We start from the raw sequence: 25,407 nt of genomic DNA, 5'->3' as shown, positions 1-25,407 counted from the left end.
GGGCACGACAAAGCCTTTACCCCCTCAGGAGACTAAAAAGATTTGCCATGGGTCCTGAGATCCTCAAAAGGTTCTACAGCTGCAACATCGAGAGCATCCTGACCGGTTTCATCACTGCCTGGTACGGCAATTGCTCGGCCTTTGACCGCAAGGCACTTCAGAGGTATTGCGTACGGCCCAGTACATCACTGGGGCAAAGTTGCCTGCCATCCAGGACCTCTACACCAGGCGGTGTCAGTGGAAGGCCCTAAAAATTGTCAAAGACCCCAGCCAGCCCAGTCATAGACTGTTCTCTCTACTACCGCATGGCAAGCGGTACCGGAGTGCCAAGTCTAGGACAAAAAGGCTTCTCAACAGTTTTTACCCCCAAGTCATAAGACTGATGAACAGGTAACCAAATGGATACCTGGACAATCTGCATTGTGTCCCACCACCCCCACCAACCCCTCTTTTTACGCTGCTGTTTATCATATATGCATAGTCACTTTAACCATACCTACATGTACATACTAACTCAAAACGTCTGACTAACCGGTGTCTGTGCTACTGTTTTCAAATGTCTTTTTACTGTTGTTTTATTTCTTTACTTACACACACACACACACACACACACACACACACACACACACACACACACACACACACACACACACACACACACACACACACACACACACACACACACACACACACACACACACACCTTTTTTTCACACTATTGGGTTAGAGCCTGTAAGTAAGCATTTCACTGTAAGGTCTACTACACCTGTTGTATTCGGTGCACGTGACAAATAAACTTTGATTTGATACCACTACTACCACTGGGAAGGACTTACGAAGGACATATGACTTGCTTCCCCTTCTTGACTTTCTTAGCTGGTTTTCCCCCACTCTCTGCAGACTGGGCTAGAGTTAGCAGGAGGATAACTATCATCAGCTCCATTCTGTTGGAGAGATAAACATTTAGATATACAGTGGGGTGGGGTGCAACATTATTAAACCCTTGATAGACATTTAGATATACAGTGGGGTGCAACATTATTAAACCCTTGATAGACATTTAGATATACAGTGGGGTTCAACATTATTAAACCCTTGATAAACATTTAGATATACAGTGGGGTTCAACATTATTAAACCCTTGATAAACATTTAGATATACAGTGGGGTCCAACATTATTAAACCCTTTGTCACGCCCTGGTCTTAGTATTTTGTGTTTTCTTTATTATTTTGATCAGGCCAGGGTGTGACATGGGTTATTTTATGTGGTGTGTTTTGTCTAGGGATTTGTTCTAGGTTATGGGATAGTGGTTAGTGGGGTTGTCTAGAATAGTCTATGGCTGCCTGGAGTGGTTCTCAATCAGAGGCAGGTGTTTATCGTTGTCTCTGATTGGGAACCATATTTAGGCAGCCATAGTCTTTGAGTGTTTCGTGGGTGATTGCTCTGTGTTTGTTGCACCAGATAGGCTGTTTAGGTTTTTTCACGTTTATTGTATACTGTTCGTGTTTTCATCTTTATTAAAGATGTATACAAATAACCACGCTGCATTTTGGTCCGCCTCTCCTTCACCGGAAGAATCCTGTAAACACCCTTGATAAACATTTAGATATACAGTGGGGTTCAACATTATTAAACCCTTGATAAACATTTAGATATACAGTGGGGTTCAACATTATTAAACCCTTGATAAATATGAGCAAAAATACTGTATAAAATAAATAAAACAAATACTGAGCTACATTGTATGCAACATTTTTTTTACAATTATTTTATACAAATACAATTGTTCAGACAGAGATTTTGTTTAACAAGTAATCCTAATTTTTTTCTCTCAAGAAGTTAGCGGTCAAAATTATTGGCACCCCTGTTTTCAATACCTTTCAATACCCCACCTTAAGATGAAAACGACACTGAGCCTTTTTCTACAATGTTTTATGATTTGGCGAACACATTGGGAGGGATCTTATACCGTTCCTCCATACATAATCTTTACAGATCCTTTGTCTGTGCTTATGGACTGCCCTCTTCAAATAAAACCACACATTTTGGGTAAAGGGTTCTACATGGAACTCAAAAGGGTTCTACGTGGAACCAAAAAGGGTTCTACATGGAACTCAAAAAGGGTTCTTCAAAGGCTTCTCCTATGGGGGCTGCCGAAGAACCCTTTTAGGTGGTAGTTAGCACCATGTTTTTAAGAGTGTATGGAGGAATGGTCTAAGATACCTCTCAATGTGTTATCCATTCTCATACAACATTTTAGAAAAATACTATGTGTCGTTATCCTCGTAAGGTGAGGTATTGAAAACAAGGGTGCCAATTTTGGCCACTCTTTTTTTTCAGAAAATGTAATATTTGTTAAACAAAAATGTCTTTCTCTGACCAATTGTATTAGTATACACTACTGTTCTAAAGTTTGGGGTCACTTAGAAATGTCTGGCAGCTTCATTAAATACTACCCACAAAACACCAGTCTCGATGTCAACAGTGAAGAGGCGACTCAGGGAGAAAGAGACAGAGATGGAGAGGCAGAGAGAGAGGAGAGATTTTTTGTCCATCTTAACCTTTTCTTTTTATTGGCCAGTCTGAGACATTGATTTTTCTTCGCAACTCTGCCTAGAAGTCCAGTATCCTGGAGTCGCCTCTTTACTGTTGACGTTGAGACTGGTGTTTTGCGGGTACACATATATAAACAGAATAGTCTAACATTATACACATTATATATCAACAGAATAGTCTAACATTAATACTCACACACGCACAAACACACACACACCAGTCTAACACACACAGTATTCTGGTATTACAAACATACTGATTATGTCTACCAACCTTTCTCAGTCATATTGTCCTGACTCATCACAATACAACAGACAGACAGACAGACAGACAGACAGACAGACACCAAGAGAGAGAGAATGACAGATAGAGAGAAAGAGGCAGAGATGGAGAGGCAGAGAGAGAGAAAGAGGCAGAGATGGAGAGGCAGAGAGAGGAGAGATGGAGAAAGAGAAAGAGGGAGAGATGGAGGGAGAGAGGGAAACATAGAGGTACAGAGGAGAGATTGAAAGAGAGAGGGAAAGAGGGAGAGATGGAATGTCATAATGAGAATTACTGCAGAATGAAGAGAGAGCTGTTGATCTTACCTTGACACTCTGGTTGCTACGCTGGTTGCTGCGATGTTTTAACAACGATGTCGGTTACTGCAGCAGCATCATGTCCTGTCCTCCGTCTCCTCTCGTGAGCCGTTCTCAAGTTCAACCCAGCTCCTTCCGCCTGCCCGCACAATGACGATATATCTGTCAGAAGAGAGACGGAGGGAGGGAGGTAGGGAGGAGAGAGGGTGAGTAGGAGGGGGAGGGAGGGAGAGAGGGAGGGAGAGAGGGAGGTAGGGAGGATAGAGGGTGGGTAGGAGGGGGAGGGAGGGAGGGAGAGAGGGAGGGGGAGAGGGAGGTAGGGAGGAGAGAGGGTGGGTAGGAGGGAGGGAGGGAGCGTACGTGAGTAAGAGAAAGTGAGGGAGTTTGTGAAAACGAGGGAGAGAGAGTGTGTGTAAGAGAGAGGGTGTGTGAGAGAGGCAGGGAGAGAGAGTGTGAGAGAGAGAGGAAGGGAGAGAGAGTGAGAGAGAGTCAGGGAGAGTGAGTGAGAGAGAGGCAGGGAGAGATAGTGAGAGAGAAGCAGGGAGAGAGGGAGAGAGTGTGTGTGTGAGAGAGGCAGGGAGAGAGAGGCAGGGAGAGGGAGTGTGTGTGTGAGAGAGGCAGGGAGAGAGACTGTATATGTCAAGAGTTGCGTGTTTGTGCATCTGAGCTCTAACATGCGCAGTAGCTCAAGCCCCATGTTAGCAGCACGAGTCCATGCACGAGCACAGTGTCATTGTAATGCTCTTTATGGTCCCCTCTTTGTGGTCTACTGCAGATCACAGTGTTTATATTCTACAGTAGAACACAGTCTTTATATTCTACAGTAGATCACAGTGTTTATATTCTACAGTAGAACACAGTCTTTATATTCTAGAGTAGAACACAGTCTTTATATTCTACAGTAGAACACAGTCATTATATTCTACAGTAGAACACAGTCTTTATATTCTAGAGTAGAACACAGTCTTTATATTCTAGAGTAGAACACAGTCTTTATATTCTAGAGTAGAACACAGTCTTTATATTCTAGAGTAGAACACAGTCATTATATTCTAGAGTAGAACACAGTCTTTATATTCTACAGTAGAACACAGTCATTATATTCTAGAGTAGAACACAGTCTTTATATTCTACAGTAGAACACAGTCTTTATATTCTAGAGTAGAACACAGTCATTATATTCTAGAGTAGAACACAGTCTTTATATTCTAGAGTAGAACACAGTCTTTATATTCTAGAGTAGAACACAGTCTTTATATTCTAGAGTAGAACACAGTCTTTATATTCTAGAGTAGAACACAGTCTTTATATTCTAGAGTAGAACACAGTCATTATATTCTAGAGTAGAACACAGTCTTTATATTCTAGAGTAGAACACAGTCTTTATATTCTAGAGTAGAACACAGTCTTTATATTCTAGAGTAGAACACAGTCTTTATATTCTAGAGTAGAACACAGTCTTATATTCTACAGCAGAACAGTCTTAAATTCTACAGCAGAACACAGTCTTAAATTCTACAGCAGAACAAATCAAATCAAATCAAATTGATTTATATAGCCCTTCGTACATCAGCTGATATCTCAAAGTGCTGTACAGAAACCCAACCTAAAACCCCAAACAGCAAGCAATGCAGGTGTAGAAGCACGGTGGCTAGGAAAAACTCCCTAGAAAGGCCAAAACCTACGAAGAAACCTAGAGAGGAACCAGGCTATGTGGGGTGGCCAGTCCTCTTCTGGCTGTGCCGGGTGGAGATTATAACAGAACATGGCCAAGATGTTCAAATGTTCATAAATGACCAGCATGGTCCAATAATATTAAGGCAGAACAGTTGAAACTGGAGCAGCAGCACGGCCAGATGGACTAGGGACAGCAAGGAGTCATCATGTCAGGTAGTCCTGAGGCATGGTCCTAGGGCTCAGGTCCTCCGAGAGAGAGAGAGAAAGAAAGAGAGAAAGAGAGAATTAGAGAGAGCACACTTAAATTCACACAGGACACCGAATAGGACAGGAGAAGTACTCCAGATATAACAAACTGACCCTAGCCCCCCGACACATAAACTACTGCAGCATAAATACTGAAGGCTGAGACAGGAGGGGTCAGGAGACACTGTGGCCCCATCCGAGGACACCCCCGGACAGGGCCAAACAGGAGGGATATAACCCCACCCCAAAGAACACAGTCTTTATATTCTACAGTAGAACAGTCATTCTACAGTAGAACACAGTCTTAAATTCTACATTGGAACACAGTCTTTATATTCTACAGTAGAACAGTCTTTAAATTCTACAGCAGAACACAGTCTTTATATTCTACAGTAGAACAGTCATTATTTTCTACAGTAGAACACAGTCTTTAAATTCTACAGCAGAACACAGTCTTTATATTCTACAGTAGAACAGTCATTATTTTCTACAGTAGAACATAGTCTTTATATTCTACAGTAGAACAGTCTGTATATTCTACAGTAGAACACAGTCTTTATATTCTACAGTAGAACATAGTCTTTATATTCTACAGTAGAACCGTCTTTATATGCTACAGTAGAACACAGGCTTTATATTCTACAGTAGAACACAGTCTTTATATTCTACACAAGAAAAGTAATTATATTCTACATTAGAAAAGTCTTAATATTCTGCAGTAGAAAAGTCTTTATATTCTACAATAGAACACAGTCTTTATATTCTACAGTAGAAAAAAAATGTAGAACTAAGAACAGATATAGCCCTTGATTCACTCCAGACCTGACTGCCCTTGACCAGCACAAAAAAACATCCTGTGGCGGACTGCAATAGCATCGAATAGTCCCCGCAATATGCAACTGTTCAGGGAAGTCAGGAACCAATACAAGCAATCAGTCAGGAAAGCAAAGGCTAGCTTTTTCAAACAGAAATCTGCATTCAGTAGCTCTAACTCCAAAAGGTTTTGGGACACTGCAAAGTCCATGGAGAACAAGAGCACCTCCTCCCAGCTGCCCACTGCACTGAGGCTAGGTAACACAGTCACCACCGAAAAACCATGATAATCAAACATTTTAATTAGCATTTCTCTACGGCTGGCCATGCTTTCCTCCTGGCTAACCCAACCCCGGCAAACAGCTCCACACCCCCCGCAGCTACTTGCCCGAGCATCCCCAGCTTCTCCTCCCAAATCCAGATTGCAGATGTTCTGAAAGACCTGCAAAACCTGGACCCGTACAAATCAGTTGGGCTAGACAATCTGGACTCTCTCTTTCTAAAATTATCTGCCGCCATTGTTGCAACCCCTGTTACCAGTCTGTTCAACCTCTCTTTCGTATCGCCCGAGATCCCTAAAGACTGGAAAGCTGCTGCGGTCATCTCCCTCCTCAAAGGGGGTGATACTCTAGACCCAAACTGTTATAGATCTATATCCATCCTGCCCTGCCTTTCTAAAGTCTTCTTCGAATCCCACCGTACCTTCTCCGCTGTGCAATCCGGTTTCCGAGCTGGTCATGGGTGCATCTCAGCCACGCTCAAGGTACTAAACGATATCATAACCGCCATCGATAAAAGACAGTACTGTGCAGCCGTCTTCATCGACCTGGCCAAGGCTTTCGACTCTGTCAATCACCGTATTCTTATCGGCAGACTCAATAGCCTTGGTTTCTCTAATGACTGCCTCGCCTGGTTCACCAACTACTTCGCAGACAGTGTGTCAAATCGGAGGGCCTGTTGTCCGGACCTCTGGCAGTCTCTATGGGGGTGCCACAGGGTTCAATTTTCGAGCCGACTCTTTTCTCTGTATATATCAACGATGTTGCTCTTGCTGCAGGTGATTTTCTGATCCACCTCTACGCAGACGACACCATTCTGTATACAAACGAGCTTCAATGCCATACAACACTCCTTCCGTAGCCTTCAACTGCTCTTAAATGCTAGTAAAACCAAATGCATGCTTTTCAACCGTTCGCTGCCCGAACCCGCCCGCCCGACTAGCATCACTACTCTGGACAGTTCCTAGAATATGTGGACAACTTCAGATACCCAGGTGTCACGCCCTGAGCATAGAGAGCTGTTTATTCTCTATGTTGGTTAGGTCGGGGTGTGATTAAGGGTGGGTTATCTAGGGGAATTAGATATCTATGTTGGTTAGGTCGGGGTGTGATTACGGGTGGGTTATCTAGGGGAATTAGATATATATGTTGGCCTGGTATGGTTCCCAATCAGAGGCAGCTGTTTATCGTTGTCTCTGATTGATAATCATATTTAGGTATGGTCCGCAAAGCGTAGAACAACAACATTGATGAATACGCTGATTCTGTGAGCGAGTTTATTAGCAAGTGCATCAGTGATGTTGTACCCACAGCGTCTATTAAAACATTCCCCAACCAGAATCCATGGATTGATGGCAGCATTCATGCAAAATTGAAAGCAGAACCACTGCGTTTAATCATGGCAACGCGAACGGAAACAAGAGCGAATACAAACAGTGTAGCTATTCCCTCCGCAAGGCAATCAAACAAGCTAAGCGTCAGTATAGAGACAAAGAAGAGTCGCAATTCAACAGCTCAGACACGAGAGGTATGTGGCAGGGTCTACAGTCAATCACAGACTACAAAAGAAAATCCAGCCCCATCGCGGACCACGATGTCTTGCTCCCAGACAAACTATACAACTTCTTTGCTCACTTTGAGGACAATACAGTGCCACTGACACGGCCCGCTAACAAAAGCTGCGGGCTTTCTTTCACCGCAGCCAACGTAAGTAAAACATTTAATCCTGTTAACCCTCGCAAGGCTGCCGGCCCAGACGGCATCCCCAGCTGTGTCCTCAGAGCATGCGCAGACCAGCTGGCTGGTGTGTTTACAGACATATTCAATCAATCCTTATCCCAGTCTGCTGTTCCCACATGCTTCAAGAGGGTCACCATTGTTCCTGTTCCCAAGAAAGCTAAGGTAACTAAGCTAAATGACTACTGCTAACCCGTAGCACTCACTTCCGTCATCATGAAGTGCTTTGAGAGACTAGTCAAGGACCATATCCCCTCCACCCTACCTGACACCCTAGACCCACTCCAATTTGCTTACCGCCCCAATAGGTCCACAGACGACGCAATCGCAATCGCACTGCACACTGCCCTATCCCATTTGGACAAGAGGAATACCTGTAAGAATGCTGTCCCTCCAAAATCGTTATTAAGCTGGAGGACTTGGGTCTCAACCCCGCCCTGTGCAACATGGTCCTGGACTTCCTGACGGGCCGCCCCCAGGTGGTGAGGGTAGGTAACAACATCTCCACCCCGCTGATCCTGGCGGCAGGGTAGCCTAGTGGTTAGAGCGTTGGACTAGTAACTGGAAGGTTGCAAGTTCAAATCCCTGAGCTGACAAGGTACAAATCTGTCGTTCTGCCCCTGAACAGGCAGTTAACCCACTGTTCCTAGGCCGTCATTGAAAATAAGAATTTGTTCTTAACTGACTTGCCTAGTTAAATAAAGGTAAAATTAAAAATTAAAAAATAAATCCTCAACACTGGGGCCCCACAAGGGAGCGCCTCCAACTCAATCATCAAGTTTGCAGACAACACTACAGTGGTAGGCTTGATTACCAACAACGACGAGACGACCTACATGGAGGAGGTGAGGGCCCTCGGAGTGTGGTGTCAGGAAAATAACCTCACACTCAATGTTAACAAAACAAAGGAGATGATCGTGGACTTCAGGAAACAGCAGAGGGAGCAGCCGCCTATCCACATCGACGGCACAGTAGTGGAGAGGGTGGAAAGTTTTAAGTTCCTTGGCATACACATCACGGACAAACTGAAATGGTCCACCCACACAGACAGTGTGGTAAAGAAGGCGCAGCAGCGCCTCTTCAACCTCAGGAGTGAGAAGAAATTTGGCTTGTCACCAAAGACACTCACAAACTTTTACAGATGCACAATCGAGAGCATCCTTTTGGGCTGTATCACTGCCTGGTACGGCAACTGCTCCGCCCACAACCATAAGGCTCTCCAGAGGGTAGTGAGGTCTGCACAACGCATCAACAGGGGCCAAACTACCTGCCCTCCAGGACACCTACACCACCCGATGTCACCGGAAGGCCAAAAACATCATCAAGGACAACAACCACCCGAGCCACTGCCTGTTCACCCCGCTATCATCCAGAAGGCGAGGTCATTACAGGTGCATCAAAGCGGGGGCCGAGAGACTGAAAAACAGCTTCTATCTCAAGGCCATCAGACTTTTAAACAGCCATCACTAACATTGAGTGGCTGCTGCTAACATACTGACTCAACTCTAGTCACTTTAATAATGGAAAAATTGATGCAATAAATGTATCACTAGCCACTTTAAAAATGCACTTTATATTTATCCTAAATGATCCCTTAGATCCTGTACCAATAATCACTAGGGAACAAATTTATATTTAACTAAATATTAATTTTCTTCTCTTTGGGTTACCATGAACATGGACCCTTGACGAAAATAAACTATAAAATAGAACATAAATAACTAAATTTACAAACTAATAACCCTCACCAACTCACCATCCTTCCAAAAATACCTATTTGAAGAAACCCACCAGCACCCCCAACGGACGAGAACCTTTTTTCTCCAACTACTCTGGGGACCCCGACCTTGGCGACTCACCCGCAGCAATTACACCCTAAGCAATTAGGCTCCTCCATACACCAAGCAAGAAGACGGGATGAAATGGATGGACTGGACTCCTCCGGGACCTCTCGGGGTCCTGTTGGCAGACCAAAATGCTCAACCCCCCCAGCTCCATACAAACAGGGGACTCACATACCGCGCTGGATGACTTTCTACCCCAGTTTAGAATTAGATTGGCAGTATGTCCAGTAGCGTGTGGGTCTCCCTAGCGTGTTGGGGTACCTTAGACCTAGAAAGTGGGGCTTTGGGGTCAGGTGCTGCGCCTGGAGTATCGCCTCGGCCGTGTAATCCCTGGGGTGCCCAGATTATGTCTGGCGGAGAATTGGATCCCACAAATTTTCACTGGGGGACCCCTTACCCCGCCGCACTAAGCCTGGACAACCGATCCACTTTTTTACCTGGACTACGAACAAATTCACTGTCTAGGGAGGATATACCTCTGGAAACATTACGATCCTGGAAGGGAGTAGCTCCACTGGTCACTATCACCTGAACCACTGAATCACCTACGACCAAGATATGTGGGATGGAACATGGCAATCAACTATGACTCCTGGCAGACGTACGATGCAAAAGCCAGATGTTGTTTGCCTGATCCTAAAACCCCCTATACACCTACCGAAATACAGGATGGAACTCCAAGGGCGGATGCATGGCGGCCACAAAGAGGGCTCGCCTTCTGGGTTTTTGTCTGCTCAAACCAATGGTAGTTCAATGACTGACCACTCGACAGGGACACATGGCAACCAACTGAGGCCCGGACCTGCACAAGGTACGCAACTCGATGGTTTTGCCTGATCCTACGCAGAGTATACCCATACAAACCAGCTGGATTCGACTAGACATGGGCTGATTCAGAGTTAGGATCCTGGAAGGGAATAACCCCTGAATTACACAACATGATTGAAAACATCCAGGACCTAAAGACTGACGAACACGGAAGTAAATACATAGACAACATGGAGCTAAGAGAAAAGGATCCGATGGGGAGTAAACTCCTAGGTTGCACTATGCTTTCCACATCCGTTGACAAGCGGACCTAGACATCATGACCACACCACTCGATATTTTAAACGGATGTAAAAAGCATTATATATATACATATATATATATATATATATATATTACCTATTACCTATATACATATATATATATATATATATATATATATATATATATATATATATATATATATAATGCTTTTTACATCCGTTTAAAATTGGACCCCACAAGACCTACCCAACCCCTCACCCAACCCCTCACCTAACCGGAACCATTCCAACCCTAACCTGAAACATTCATACCCTAAACCTAACCTTAACCATTCTAACTTTGACTTTAACCCTAACCTTAACCATTCTTACCCTAACCTTAACCATTCTAACCCCAACACAAACCTTAACCATCCTAACTCTAAACCTAACCCTAACCTTAACCATTCTAACTGAACTCTACCCTAGCCTTAACCATTCTTACCCTAAACCTTAACCACCCCAACCCTAACCTTAACCATCCTAACCCTAACCATTCCTAACACTAACACTAATCCTAACCCTAACCCTAGCCCCTAACCTTAACTGCAATCCTAGCCCGAACCCCCCTGTGTGTGTGTGTGTATTAGTATATGTATCTGTGTCTGACCTTATGTTGTTAACCTTGTCTGTCTCTTATAATGTACTGTGATCCCTATTTGTTAATTGGACCTTACAAGATTTAACCAACTCCTCACCTACAGGTAACCTAACGTTAACCATTCTAACCCTGACCGCAACCATTCTTACTCTAAACCTAACCTCAATCACCCTTACTTTGTCCTTAACCCTAACCCTAATGCCAACCTTAACCATTCTAACTTTGACCCTAACCTTACCCACCCTAACCCTAACCTCAACTATTCTAACCCCTACCATTCCTAACCCGAACTGCAACCCCAGTTCTAACCCCTCTGTGTAGGTGTGTGTGTGTGTGTACATGTATCTGTACCTGACCTCATGTTGTTAACCTTGTCTGTCCCTTACAATGTTTTGTGTCCCCTGTTTTGTCACACTCCATTCTTCATTCATACCAAATAACATTTTGAAAACCTTGTGTCACTACAAGGTTGAACATTTATCATATTGGGTCTCCATTGTATTGTTGTTAGGTGTGCTTGACCTCTACTCCAACTGCCCATCCACTTTACTGCATCCCCGTTCCACTCTCACCTTTATCTGAAACCTCCACACCACAACCTGTTACCGGCTATCCTACCTAGTAACAGTGCAGACCAATCAAAATAACCTAAGCCACCTGGCCCACACATGCACACACCAGAGAGGTAGCACTCCTCACAACTTTACAGGGAGGCCACCGGACAGGCAGCATTTACTCCACACACCCAACCAGGACTACATTCAAGGCAAGTAAATTATACAGTCTACTGTACATGTAGATATATATATGTAACAGATGTGAAACGGCTAGCTTAGTTAGCGTGGGCGCTAAATAGCGTTTCAATCAGTGACGTCACTTGCTCTGAGACCTTGAAGTAGCTTTTGTGGAGCGATGGGTAACGACGCTTCGTAGGTGTCAGTTGTTGATATGTGCAGAAAGGTCCCTGGTTCGCGCCCGGGTATGGGCGAGGGGACGGTCTAAATTTATACTTAATTGATGCTGTTGACCCGGATTACTGGTTGCTGCGGAAAAAGGAGGAAGGTCAAAAGGGGGGTGAGTGTAACAGATGTGAAACGGCTAGCTTAGTTAGCGTGGGCGCTAAATAGCGTTTCAATCAGTGACGTCACTTGCTCTGAGACCTTGAAGTAGTAGTTCCCCTTGCTCTGCAAGGGCCGCGGATTTTGTGGAGCGATGGGTAACGACGCTTCGTGGTTGTCAGTTGTTGATGTGTGCAGAAGGTCCCTGGTTCGCACCCGGGTATGGGCGAGGGGACGGTTTAAAATTATACATACAAAGTACATACATTTTTACTACTTTTTGCACCTTTTATTTCAATTTTATTTAAATATTCTCCTCCCTGCTACCTGATGAAGCCGAGTAAGGCAGAAACGCGTCGTGGCTGGGACTCCTCTAGATCTGTAGTGTTGCTGTAAGGAAGGCAGGTTCCACACAGACGTCGGAGGAGTCTCCTTTTGGCTACTATTTTATTTGTACACTTTTCTTTCCCTAATTGGATTTTTACACAGCTCTCATATATATGCACACACTAGGATGTAGTGGAGTGTGACGTTGTATGTTATCCCTCACACCACTTGTGGGGATGTATGTGTATGCTTTTGTATATGTAAAATATATATATGTATAGGCACATCCCCCTTTATGTTCATGTGTGTATGCATGTGTATCCCCACCCATCCTTGGTCCCAACCCTACTGACGGACAGACACCAATACTGAGCCAACAGGGCCTTTTTTACCAGTAGGCTCCCCTAAAAATAGAAAGGTGGCCATTAGGACCGGAAACATAGATCTTTAATGGCATTTCAGAGTTACCGTGACCACGGACTCTTAAAAATTCACTTTATATTTATCCTAAATGATCCCTTGGATCCTGTACCAATAATCACTAGGGAACAAATTTATATTTAACAAAATATTTATTTTCTTCTCTTTGGGTTACCATGGACCATTGACCAATAGGAAACAATTCAAATAAAAAAATAAAATAATATATATATACATACAGTGCCTTGCGAAAGTATTCGGCCCCCTTGAACTTTGCGACCTTTTGCCACATTTCAGGCTTCAAACATAGAGATATAAAACTGTATTTTTTTGTGAAGAATCAACAACAAGTGGGACACAATCATGAAGTGGAACGACATTTATTGGATATTTCAAACTTTTTTAACAAATCAAAAACTGAAAAATTGGGCGTGCAAAATTATTCAGCCCCTTTACTTTCAGTGCAGCAAACTCTCTCCAGAAGTTCAGTGAGGATCTCTGAATGATCCAATGTTGACCTAAATGACTAATGATGATAAATACAATCCACCTGTGTGTAATCAAGTCTCCGTATAAATGCACCTGCACTGTGATAGTCTCAGAGGTCCGTTAAAAGCGCAGAGAGCATCATAAAGAACAAGGAACACACCAGGCAGGTCCGAGATACTGTTGTGAAGAAGTTTAAAGCCGGATTTGGATACAAAAAGATTTCCCAAGCTTTAAACATCCCAAGGAGCACTGTGCAAGCGATAATATTGAAATGGAAGGAGTATCAGACCACTGCAAATCTACCAAGACCTGGCCGTCCCTCTAAACTTTCAGCTCATACAAGGAGAAGACTGATCAGAGATGCAGCCAAGAGGCCCATGATCACTCTGGATGAACTGCAGAGATCTACAGCTGAGGTGGGAGACTCTGTCCATAGGACAACAATCAGTCGTATATTGCACAAATCTGGCCATTATGGAAGAGTGGCAAGAAGAAAGCCATTTCTTAAAGATATCCATAAAAAGTGTTGTTTAAAGTTTGCCACAAGCCACCTGGGAGACACACCAAACATGTGGAAGAAGGTGCTCTGGTCAGATTAAACCAAAATTTAACTTTTTGGCAACAATACAAAACGTTATGTTTGGCGTAAAAGCAACACAGCTGAACACACCATCCCCACTGTCAAACATGGTGGTGGCAGCATCATGGTTTGGGCCTGCTTTTCTTCAGCAGGGAGAGGGAAGATGGTTAAAATTGATGGGAAGATGGATGGAGCCAAATACAGGACCATTCTGGAAGAAAACCTGATGGAGTCTGCAAAAGACCTGAGACTGGGACGGAGATTTGTCTTCCAACAAGACAATGATCCAAAACATAAAGCAAAATCTACAATGGAATGGTTCAAAAATAAACATATCCAGGTGTTAGAATGGCCAAGTCAAAGTCCAGACCTGAATCCAATCGAGAATCTGTGGAAAGAACTGAAAACTGCTGTTCACAAATGCTCTCCATCCAACCTCACTGAGCTCGAGCTGTTTTGCAAGGAGGAATGGGAAAAAATTTCAGTCTCTCGATGTGCAAAACTGATAGAGACATACCCCAAGCGACTTACAGCTGTAATCGCAGCAAAAGGTGGCGCTACAAAGTATTAACTTAAGGGGGCTGAATAATTTTGCACGCCCAATTTTTCAGTTTTTGCATTGTTAAAAATGTTTGAAATATCCAATAAATGTCGTTCCACTTCATGATTGTGTCCCACTTGTTGTTGATTCTTCACAAGAAAATACAGTTTTATATCTTTATGTTTGAAGCCTGAAATGTGGCAAAAGGTCGCAAAGTTCAAGGGGGCCGAATACTTTCGCAAGGCACTGTATATTATTTTTCAAGTTTCTTGAACTCGGGGTTACCATGACCATGGACCCTTGACGAAAAGAAACTATAAAATGGAACATAAATAACTAAATTTACAAACTAATAACCCTCACCAACTCACCATCCTTCCAAAAATACCTCTTTGAAGAAACCCACCAGCACCCCCAACGGACGAGAACCTTTTTTCTCCAACTACTCTTGGGACCCCGACCTTGGCGACTCACCCGCAGCAATTACACCCTAAGCAATTAGTCTCCTCCATACACCAAGCAAGAAGACGGGATGAAATGGATGGACTGGACTCCTCCGGGACCTCTCGGGGTCCTGTTGGCAGACCGAAATGCTCAACCCCCCCAGCTCCGTACAAACAAGGGACTCACATACCGCGCTGGACGACTTTCTACCCCAGTTTAGAATTGGATTGGCAGTATGTCCAGTAGCGTGTGGGTCTCCCTAGCGTGTTGGGGTACCTTAGACCTAGAAAGTGGGGCTTTGGGGTCAGGTGCTGCGCATGGAGTATCGCCTCGGCCGTGTAATCCCTGGGGTGCCCAGATTATGTCTGGCGGAGAATTGGATCCGACAAATTTTCACTGGGGGACCCCTTACCCCGCCGCACTAAGCCTGGACAACCGATCCACCTTTTTACCTGGACTACGAACAAATTCACTGTCTAGGGAGGATATACCTCTGGAAACATTACGATCCTGGAAGGGAGTAGCTCCACTGGTCACTATCACCCGAACCACTGAATCACCTACGACCAAGATATGTGGGATGGAACATGGCAATCAACTATGACTCCTGGCAGACGTACGACACAAAAGCCAGATGTTGTTTGCCTGATCCTAAAACCCCATATACACCTACCGAAATACAGGACGGAACTCCAAGGGCAGATGCATGGCGACCACAAAGAGGGCTCGCCTTCTGGGTTTTTGTCTGCTCAAACCAATGGTAGTTCAATGACTGACCACTCGACAGGGACACATGGCAGCCAACTGAGGCCCGGACCTGCACAAGGGTTAGGGTTAGGGTTTGGGTTAGGGGTTTGGGTTAGGGGTTAGGGTTAGGGGTTAGGGTTAGGGTTAGGTTTTGAATATAATTGTGTTTCGTTTCAACTAGTTAGTTTTACGGTGCACAGGCCTATCTCCTGTTTATCCCTCCCATTTCTGATGATCTAATATATAATAGGTGTAGTACTTAAAAAGGCCCATAGATGTCCTCCTAGGATCATAAATTAAACTGAGGTAAGCTCCAAGTTGCCTCTTTTTCTGGGTGGCAGTGCAGAAGTCGATGTGGTAAGAGATTCATTCAACCATAGTGTTGTTAAATATGAACATAAACGCCATATTGTGCATTTAAATGGTTTTATTATTATTATTTATTACTAACCAAGATGGCATAGCAGTTCAGACGTCTTTTGTCCTCGTCTTGGCGTGTCCTGTATATATATATATTTACAACTTTTTTTCACATACATTTTATTTTTATTTTCCATCAACTCATCTTCTAAACACTCTCCTGCAACCCGCCTCACCAATTTATATTTATAAAAAAGTATTATTTACCTCAAATCTGTAATCCTCCAAGAAGCTAGCCAGAAACTCCAAGAAGCTAGCCAGAAACTAGCCAGGAGCTAGCCAGAAGCTAGCCCAGAAGCTAATCCAGAAGCTAGTTAGCTTCTTTACTGGCAAATCGTTAGTATTCAGCTAACCACGGTTTGTGGTCATCAGCTATCCTTTAGCTCGAAAATCTATCGCCAGTTTTGTACGGCGCAGCGCGGCTCGGAACGGAACATACCGGACCAATTTTTCTCTCCATGTCCCTGGATTTCAACAGCTCTCTGGACATTCATACCCGGATCTCACAGCTAGCAAGCTGCTATCCGTGTGACTATCGGCTTTCGTCGATTCCGGAGCAAACATCAGTTATTCCAGAGCTAGCCAGCTCCGTCAATCACTCCTGAGTTCCATCAATCACTCCTGGGCTGCAGTCACCTATCCGGACCCGTTTTACTGCCTACGCGGAGCCCCACCGGGCCTTCACAACTGGACTGCAGACGTTATCTACCCGAAGGAGATCCGGCTGGCTCCTCCGTCGCGACGTTACCTGAACTCCCATCTGCGGCCTGCTAACTGTTAGCTGTCTTACCGGCTGCTATCTGAATAGACAATCGGACAATTTATTTATTTTTATTATTATTATTATGTTTTCTTCTTGGGCCTCTATAACTATATCTATTGTTCTTATTTTTGTTGTTGTTGTGTGATTTGGATTAATCCCCTCTACCACACGGAACCCCACTAATCTACTGACGGAACGCAAGAGGTGGCTAACAACAGACCTCCATCCTATGCTAGCTTGCTACCGATGGCCTGGCTAGCTGTCTAAATCGCCGTGACCCCCAACCAACCTCTCCACTCACTGGACCCCTTTTGATCACTCGACTAAGCATGCCTCTCCTTAATGTCAATATGTCTTGTCCATTGCTGTTCTGGTTAGTGTTTATTGGCTTATTTCACTGTAGAGCCTCTAGTCCTGCTCACTATACCTTATCCAACCTATTAGTTCCACCACCCACACATGCAATGACATCTCCTGGTTTCAATGATGTTTCTAGAGACAATATCTCTCTCTTCATCACTCAATACCTAGGTTTACCTCCACTGTATTCACATCCTACCATACCTTTGTCTGTACATTATACCTTGATGCTATTTTATCGCCCCCAGAAACCTCCTTTTACTCTCTGTTCCAGACGTTCTAGACGACCAATTCTTATTGCATTTAGCCGCACCCTTATTCTACTCCTCCTATGTTCCTCTGGCGATGTAGAGGTGAATCCAGGCCCTGCAGTGCCTAGCTCCACTCCTATTCCCCAGGCGCTCTCTTTTGACGACTTCTGTAACCGTAATAGCCTTGGTTTCATGCATGTTAACATTAGAAGCCTCCTCCCTAAGTGTGTTCTATTCACTGCTTTAGCACACTCTGCCAACCCGGATGTTCTAGCTGTGTCTGAATCCTGGCTTAGGAAGACCACCAAAAATGCAGAAATTTTAATTCCAAACTACAACATTTTCAGACAAGATAGAACTGCCAAAGGGGGCGGTGTTGCAATCTACTGCAAAGATAGCCTGCAGAGTTCTGTCCTACTATCCAGGTCTGTACCCAAACAATTTGAACTTCTACTTTTAAAAATCCACCTCTCTAAAAACAAGTCTCTCACCATTGCCGCCTGCTATAGACCACCCTCTGCCCCCAGCTGTGCTCTGGACACCATATGTGAACTGATTGCCCCGCATCTATCTTCAGAGCTCGTGCTGCTAGGCGACCTAAACTGGAACATGCTTAACACCCCAGCCATCCTACAATCTAAACTTGATGCCCTCAATCTCACACAAATTATCAATGAACCTACCAGGTACCTCCCCAAAGCCTTAAACACGGGCACCCTCATAGATATCATCCTAACCAACTTCCCCTCTAAATACACCTCTGCTGTCTTCAACCAAGATCTCAGCGATCACTGCCTCATTGCCTGCATCCGTAATGGGTCAGCGGTCAAACGACCTCCACTCATCACTGTAAAACGCTCCCTGAAACACTTCAGCGAGCAGGCCTTTCTAATCGACCTGGCCGGGGTATCCTGGGAGGATATTGATCTCATCCCGTCAGTAGAGAATGCCTGGATACTTTTTTTAAATGCCTTCCTAACCATCTTAAATAAACATGCCCCATTCAAGAAATTTAGAACCAGGAACAGATATAGCCCTTGGTTCTCCCCAGACCTGACTGCCCTTAACCAACACAAAAACATCCTATGGCGTTCTGCATTAGCATCGAACAGCCCCCGTGATATGTAGCTGTTCAGGGAAGCTAGAAACCATTATACACAGGCAGTTAGAAAAGCCAAGGCTAGCTTTTTCCAGCAGAAATTTGCTTCCTGCAACACTAACTCATAAAAGTTCTGGGACACTGTAAAGTCCATGGAGAATAAGAACACCTCCTCCCAGCTGCCCACTGCACTGAAAATAGGAAACACTCACCACTGATAAATCCACCATAATTGAGAATTTCAATAAGCATTTTTCTACGGCTGGCCATGCTTTCCACCTGGCTACTCCTACCCCAGTCAACAGCACTGCACCCCCAACAGCAACTCGCCCAAGCCTTCCCCATTTCTCCTTCTCCCAAATCCATTCAGCTGATGTTCTGAAAGAGCTGCAAAATCTGGACCCCTACAAATCAGCCGGGCTAGACAATCTGGACCCTTTCTTTCTAAAATTATCTGCCGAAATTGTTGCCACCCCTATTACTAGCCTGTTCAACCTCTCTTTCGTGTCGTCTGAGATTCCCAAAGATTGGAAAGCAGCTGCGGTCATCCCCCTCTTCAAAGGGGGGGGACACTCTTGACCCAAACTGCTACAGACCTATATCTATCCTACCATGCCTTTCTAAGGTCTTCGAAAGCCAAGTCAACAAACAGATTACCGACCATTTCGAATCTCACCATACCTTCTCTGCTATGCAATCTGGTTTCAGAGCTGGTCATGGGTGCACCTCAGCCACGCTCAAGGTCCTAAACGATATCTTAACCGCCATCGATAAGAAACATTACTGTGCAGCCGTATTCATTGATCTGGCCAAGGCTTTCGACTCTGTCAATCACCACATCCTCATCGGCAGACTCGACAGCCTTGGTTTCTCAAATGATTGCCTCGCCTGGTTCACCAACTACTTCTCTGATAGAGTTCAGTGTGTCAAATCGGAGGGTCTGCTGTCCGGACCTCTGGCAGTCTCTATGGGGGTGCCACAGGGTTCAATTCTTGGACCGACTCTCTTCTCTGTATACATCAATGAGGTCGCTCTTGCTGCTGGTGAGTCTCTGATCCACCTCTACGCAGACGAAACCATTCTGTATACTTCCGGCCCTTCTTTGGACACTGTGTTAACCACCCTCCAGGCAAGCTTCAATGCCATACAACTCTCCTTCCGTGGCCTCCAATTGCTCTTAAATACAAGTAAAACTAAATGCATGCTCTTCAACCGATTGCTACCTGCACCTACCCGCCTGTCCAACATCACTACTCTGGACGGCTCTGACTTAGAATACGTGGACAACTACAAATACTTAGGTGTCTGGTTAGACTGTAAACTCTCCTTCCAGACCCATATCAAACATCTCCAATCCAAAGTTAAATCTAGAATTGGCTTCCTATTTCGCAACAAAGCATCCTTCACTCATGCTGCCAAACATACCCTTGTAAAACTGACCATCCTACCAATCCTCGACTTTGGCGATGTCATTTACAAAATAGCCTCCAATACCCTACTCAAGAAATTGGATGCAGTCTATCACAGTGCAATCCGTTTTGTCACCAAAGCCCCATATACTACCCACCATTGCGACCTGTACGCTCTCGTTGGCTGGCCCTCGCTTCATACTCGTCGCCAAACCCACTGGCTCCATGTCATCTACAAGACCCTGCTAGGTAAAGTCCCCCCTTATCTCAGCTCGCTGGTCACCATAGCATCTCCCACCTGTAGCACACGCTCCAGCAGGTATATCTCTCTAGTCACCCCCAAAACCAATTCTTTCTTTGGCCGCCTCTCCTTCCAGTTCTCTGCTTCCAATGACTGGAACGAACTACAAAAATCTCTGAAACTGGAAACACTTATCTCCCTCACTAGCTTTAAGCACCAACTGTCAGAGCAGCTCACAGATTACTGCACCTGTACATAGCCCACCTATAATTTAGCCCAAACAACTACCTCTTTCCCAACTGTATTTAATTAATTAATTTATTTTGCACATTCTCCCATTGCAAAACTACCATTCCAGTGTTTTACTTGCTATATTGTATTTACTTTGCCACCATGGCCTTTTTTGCCTTTACCTCCCTTCTCACCTCATTTGCTCACATTGTATATAGACTTGTTTATACTGTATTATTGACTGTATGTTTGTTTTACTCCATGTGTAACTCTGTGTCGTTGTATCTGTCGAACTGCTTTGCTTTATCTTGGCCAGGTCGCAATTGTAAATGAGAACTTGTTCTCAACTTGCCTACCTGGTTAAATAAAGGTAAAATAAAAAATACATAAAAAATTGTTTTGTTAAAGGAAAGGAAAAACCTAAAAGAGGAAGTGCCAAACTAAAACCAAACAAACCATAAATATATAGAGAGTAAAAATAAAATATGAATAAAACCATGTTCTTCTCCATCCATTTTCCTGTCTGTTAAAACCCATTTTCTAAAACCTCTCGTTCAGGCCATTTGGCGTTATTGTCTGTAGGTGCTGGATCCACTCCCGTTCTACCCTCTTTCGCTGCCCACAGGTCCAGCCTATATGTGACTGTAACCCTGATATGGTAAGGTGAGTGATGGGGTTCTCCTGGAAGTGGGTTTTGAGTTCCGTTTGTAGGGTTAGGGTTAGGGGTTAGGGTTAGGGGTTAGAGGGTTAGGGTTAAGGTTAGGGGTTAGGGTTAGGGGGTTAGGGTTAAGGGTTAGGGTTAAGGGTTAGGGTTAGGGTTAGTTTCTAGTTTTGAGTCGGTTGATCCACTTCCATCTCTGACACGTGGAAGCCGAAGGGGGGGAAGGGAGGGGTGTGCACTCCACATCATATACGCGCGGGCCGGAGGGGTCCGGACGCGGCCGGCCAAAGTAGTAGGCCCCATTGTTGCCCACTTGTAGATTAACCCGTTTGTTGGGTTTAAAGGACTGTCTGTCTTGTAGGGTTAGGTATAGTTTTTAGAATGGTTAAGGTTAGGTTTAAGGTTAGGGTAAGGTATCGTTTTTTAGAATGGTTAAGGTTAGGGTTAGGTTTAGGGTAAGGTATAGTTTTTTAGAATGGTTAAGGTTAGGTTTAGGTAGGTCTATCAACTCGACGTAGGATCAGGCAAAACCCTTGAGTTGCGTACCTTATGCAGGTCCGGTCCTCGGTTGGTTGCCATGTGTCCATGTCGAGTGGTATGGTCATGATGTCTAGGTCCGCTATGTCAACGGAAGTGGAAAGCATAGTGCAACCTAGGAGTTTACTCTCTGTCGGATCCTTCTTTTTTAGCTCCATGTTGTCTATGTATTTACTTCCGTGTTCATCAGTCTTTGGTCCTGGATGTTTTCAATCATGTGTGTAATTAGGAGTTATTCCCTTCCAGGATCCTAATTCCAAATTAACCCATGTCTAGTCGAATCCAGCTGGTCTGTATGGGTATACTCGGCGTAGGATCAGGCAAAACCATCGAGTTGCGTACCTTGTGCAGGTCCGGTCCTCGGTTGGTTGCCATGTGTCCCTGTCAAGTGGTTAGTCTTTAAACTACCAGTGGTTTGAGCAGACAAAAACCCAGAAGGCGAGCCCTCTCTACGGTTGTCATACATCCGCCCTTGGAGTTCCGTCCTGTGTTTCAGTGGGTGTATGGAGGGTTTAGAAACAGGCAAACCTTCTCTGGCTTACGTATGAAACGTCCGGCAGTAGTAGAAGTTAATTGTCATGTGTCCATCCCCACCATCTCAGTCGTAGGTGATTCAGTGGTTTTGGGTGATAGTGACCAGTGGAGTTACTCCCTTCCAGGATCGTAACGTTTCCAGAGGTATATCCTCCCTAGACAGTGAATTTGTTCGTTGTACAGGTAAAAAAAATGGTTTGGTTGTCCAGGCTTAGTGCGGCGGGGTAAGGGATCCCCCAGTGAGAAATTATTCTGTGGGATCCAATTCTCCGCCAGACATTATCTGGGCACTCCAGGGATTACACGGCCGACGCGAGTCCTCCAGCCGCAGCGCCCGACCCAAAGACCCACTTTTCGAGGACTTAACTGCCCCAACCCGCTAGGATGAAACACGCGCTACTGAACATACTGCCAATCCAATTCTAAACTGGGGTAGATAGTCGTCCAGCGAGTCTCCTGTTTTTGTGGGGATGGGAGGGTTGAGCCGATTGGTCTGTCAACAGGACCCCGAGAGGTCCCGAAGGAGTCCGGTCTATCCATATCCTCCTGTCTTCTTGCTTGGTGTATGGAAGGGCCTAATTGCTTAGGGTCCAATTGCTGCGGGGGAGTCGCCAAGGTCGGGGTCCCCAGAGTAGTTGGAGAAAAAAGGTTCTCGTCCGTTGGGGGTGCTGGTGGGTATCTTCAAAAAAGTGTTTTTAGAAGGATGGTGGGATGGTGAAGTTTTTTTTTGTAAATTTGGTCTATTTGTGTTCTATTTTATTGTTTCTTTTCGTCAAGGGTCCATGGTCATGGTAACCCTTACTTCCAGAAACTAAAAAATAAAATACAAAATATATATCAATTTTTTAAAAGTTTTTTAAAAATTATTATTATTTTTTTTTTGAGTAATGTGTAAGTAAAAGTGACTAAAGGTAAGTATTTTTGAGAGTCCGTGGTCACGGTAACTCTATAGTGCTATTGGAGGCCTATTTTTGTGGTCTAAATGACCCCTTTTTTTTATATGGGATGTGGGGTGTGTAAGGTGCGGGTGCAGTGTATGTCCTGATGTTCCTCCGCTGTACTGGAAGCCTCAGTGGTGGTCCAGCCCGTGGTAGTGGTGTTGGTCCTGGAGGGGTTTAGGGAGGTCCGTCCTTGGTCCGTGAGTCTCGGTGGGATTCTTTGATGTCTACGTTGTGGTTTTATTTTGGAGGTGGCTGCTGACCAAGGAATCCTTGAGGTTTTTTTTTTTGTTTGTTTTTTGTTTTTGTGTTCCCTTTGAAGAGAGAGTAGATTTTTGGATTTGAGACATCATTTTTGGGGGGATGCGAGTAGCCACTCGGAAGCTGGGTGAGTTGTATGGTGGGGGTAGGCCATCAGGTATGGTGATGTTGATCCGCTTCTAGGGAGAGTTCTTTTGACATTGGTTCCCGTGGGAAGTGGTGTTGGTCCTCGAGGGGTTTGGGAGGTCCATCCTTGGTCCGTGGGTCCCGGTGAGATTCTTTGGTTCCTTTGTTGTGGTCTTTAGAGGTGGCTGTATACCAAGGAATCCTTGAGGTTTTTTATTCATTTGGGAGGCCAGGATCGGTGTGTGAAGAGGGAGTAGTTGTTTAGACCGTAGTCTCTTCTGGATGTGGGTCGCCATCCGGTGGCTTGGTGAGTTCCTTTAACATTGGTTCTTGTGGATCTTGGGTTAGTGAAACCAGGTTGTCCCGTGTTTTTCAGAGTGGTAGTGGTGAGGGTCTGGTGTTCCAAACGGTTTCTTATATTTTGCTGTGGTATTGTACCACCTGAGGAGGTATTAACCCTGCGGTACTGGATTGGTGAGGGCTTCGCCTTTCGCTGGGTTTTGCTGCTGGATGGAGCAGGTGGGTTGATCCGGTCCGTGGAGTTTCTGGAGGGGGACAGAGCACGGGGTCAGGGTCCACAAATCGATAGCTTCTGTTGGGTTGTAGGAAGTTTATGGTGTTTTTGGAATTTCCTGCAGCGTCTTTAGTGTTTGTAAAGGTGGTCCGGTACTGGTGCCCTCTGGTCCTATGTGGGGGACCGTCCTCTGGGGTGTCCACGTCCTATCTCTCCATCCTATGGTGTGGTGAGCGGTGGTGGTATTCTGTTTGAAGAGGTGACCTGTTTGGCAGGTTTGAGGCGTGTCCTTCTCGAGGGGCTAGGTGTCTAGAAGGTCCTGGATTCGCATCATGTGGGATTGGCTGTGGGTTTGGTTGCCTGCTGGGGATGTCATCCAGTGGTTCTGTCCAGCAATCCCATGAATGATGGTGTTGACTGGGAAGAGAGTATGGAGGTAGGTGGTAACGGAGTGTTAACCTGTTCCTGCTGATTATCATTCCATACCACCCAGGTCTGGGTATGGGATGGAGATGAAAATGCAGAGGCCACCTTAACACTCTGCCTCTGCTCCGTTCCCTCAATCACCCTGGTCAGGGTATGATGTGGGGGAAGGTTAGGAGGGTTTGCGTTGCCCAAAAGGAGCCCTTCCCTATGTCAACCTTATGAGGGTATGACCGGGTCTCTGGGTCCTCTGGTATGGTGGGGGTTTGGCCGCTTTTTTAGAAGGGTTTCTTTGTTCTCGGTTCCGGTTGGTCTTGGGTTTGTGAGGCCGGGTTGTCCTGTGTGGTCGGGGTTGTAGTGGTGGGAGCCTGTTGTGCCATTCGTTGAAGCCTGAAAAAAAGACGTTATGTTAGGCGAAGTCGACGTTCCTACAATGAGACTAGGTTGCCAGTCGAAACTTTTTTCGGCTGGCCCCTCTGAGCGTCTCTTCTTAAAAGGTGTAGAGGGTCTAAGTGATTATCTATGGCCCGTCAACATTTTTGGGCCCGGTTTGTAGGTGGAGTAGGGGGTCTGAGTTGCCATCAGAGTGCCCGGGGTCCTTGTAGTCTCGTAGATCATCCGTTGTAGTGTG

General features: G+C 45.0%; 2 protein-coding genes across 5 annotated transcripts in view; one reads left to right on the top strand and one right to left on the bottom strand.

The window, feature by feature from the left end:
- The window catches only part of LOC139419157 (glycine receptor subunit beta-like), a 47,850-nt gene extending 42,953 nt beyond the window's left edge, over positions 1–4,897 (bottom strand). The window contains exons 1-3 of one of the 4 annotated variants that reach the window (XM_071169138.1): positions 4,822–4,897; positions 3,146–3,298; positions 837–944 (exon numbers count right to left, since the gene is read on the bottom strand). In XM_071169138.1, coding sequence (XP_071025239.1) covers positions 837–943 — 107 coding nt within the window. In that variant the 5' untranslated portion in view covers position 944; positions 3,146–3,298; positions 4,822–4,897. Of the gene's footprint in view, positions 1–836; positions 945–2,563; positions 2,636–3,145; positions 3,853–4,821 lie in introns of those variants that run through there. The other 3 variants (XM_071169137.1, XM_071169139.1, XM_071169140.1) reach the window with 3 other exon arrangements.
- Positions 4,898–8,333: 3,436 nt separating this feature from the next.
- LOC139419355 (WD repeat-containing protein 19-like) overlaps positions 8,334–25,407 on the top strand; it is an 87,180-nt gene continuing 70,106 nt past the window's right edge. Inside the window, exon 1 of the mRNA XM_071169295.1 lies at positions 8,334–8,375. Coding sequence (XP_071025396.1) covers positions 8,334–8,375 — 42 coding nt within the window. The remainder of the gene's footprint in view (positions 8,376–25,407) is intronic.

The sequence above is a fragment of the Oncorhynchus clarkii genome, chromosome 10 (assembly GCF_045791955.1).
Source record: "Oncorhynchus clarkii lewisi isolate Uvic-CL-2024 chromosome 10, UVic_Ocla_1.0, whole genome shotgun sequence".
Classification (NCBI taxonomy): Eukaryota; Metazoa; Chordata; class Actinopteri; order Salmoniformes; family Salmonidae; genus Oncorhynchus; species Oncorhynchus clarkii.
This window is presented reverse-complemented; position numbering and strand designations above follow the sequence as displayed.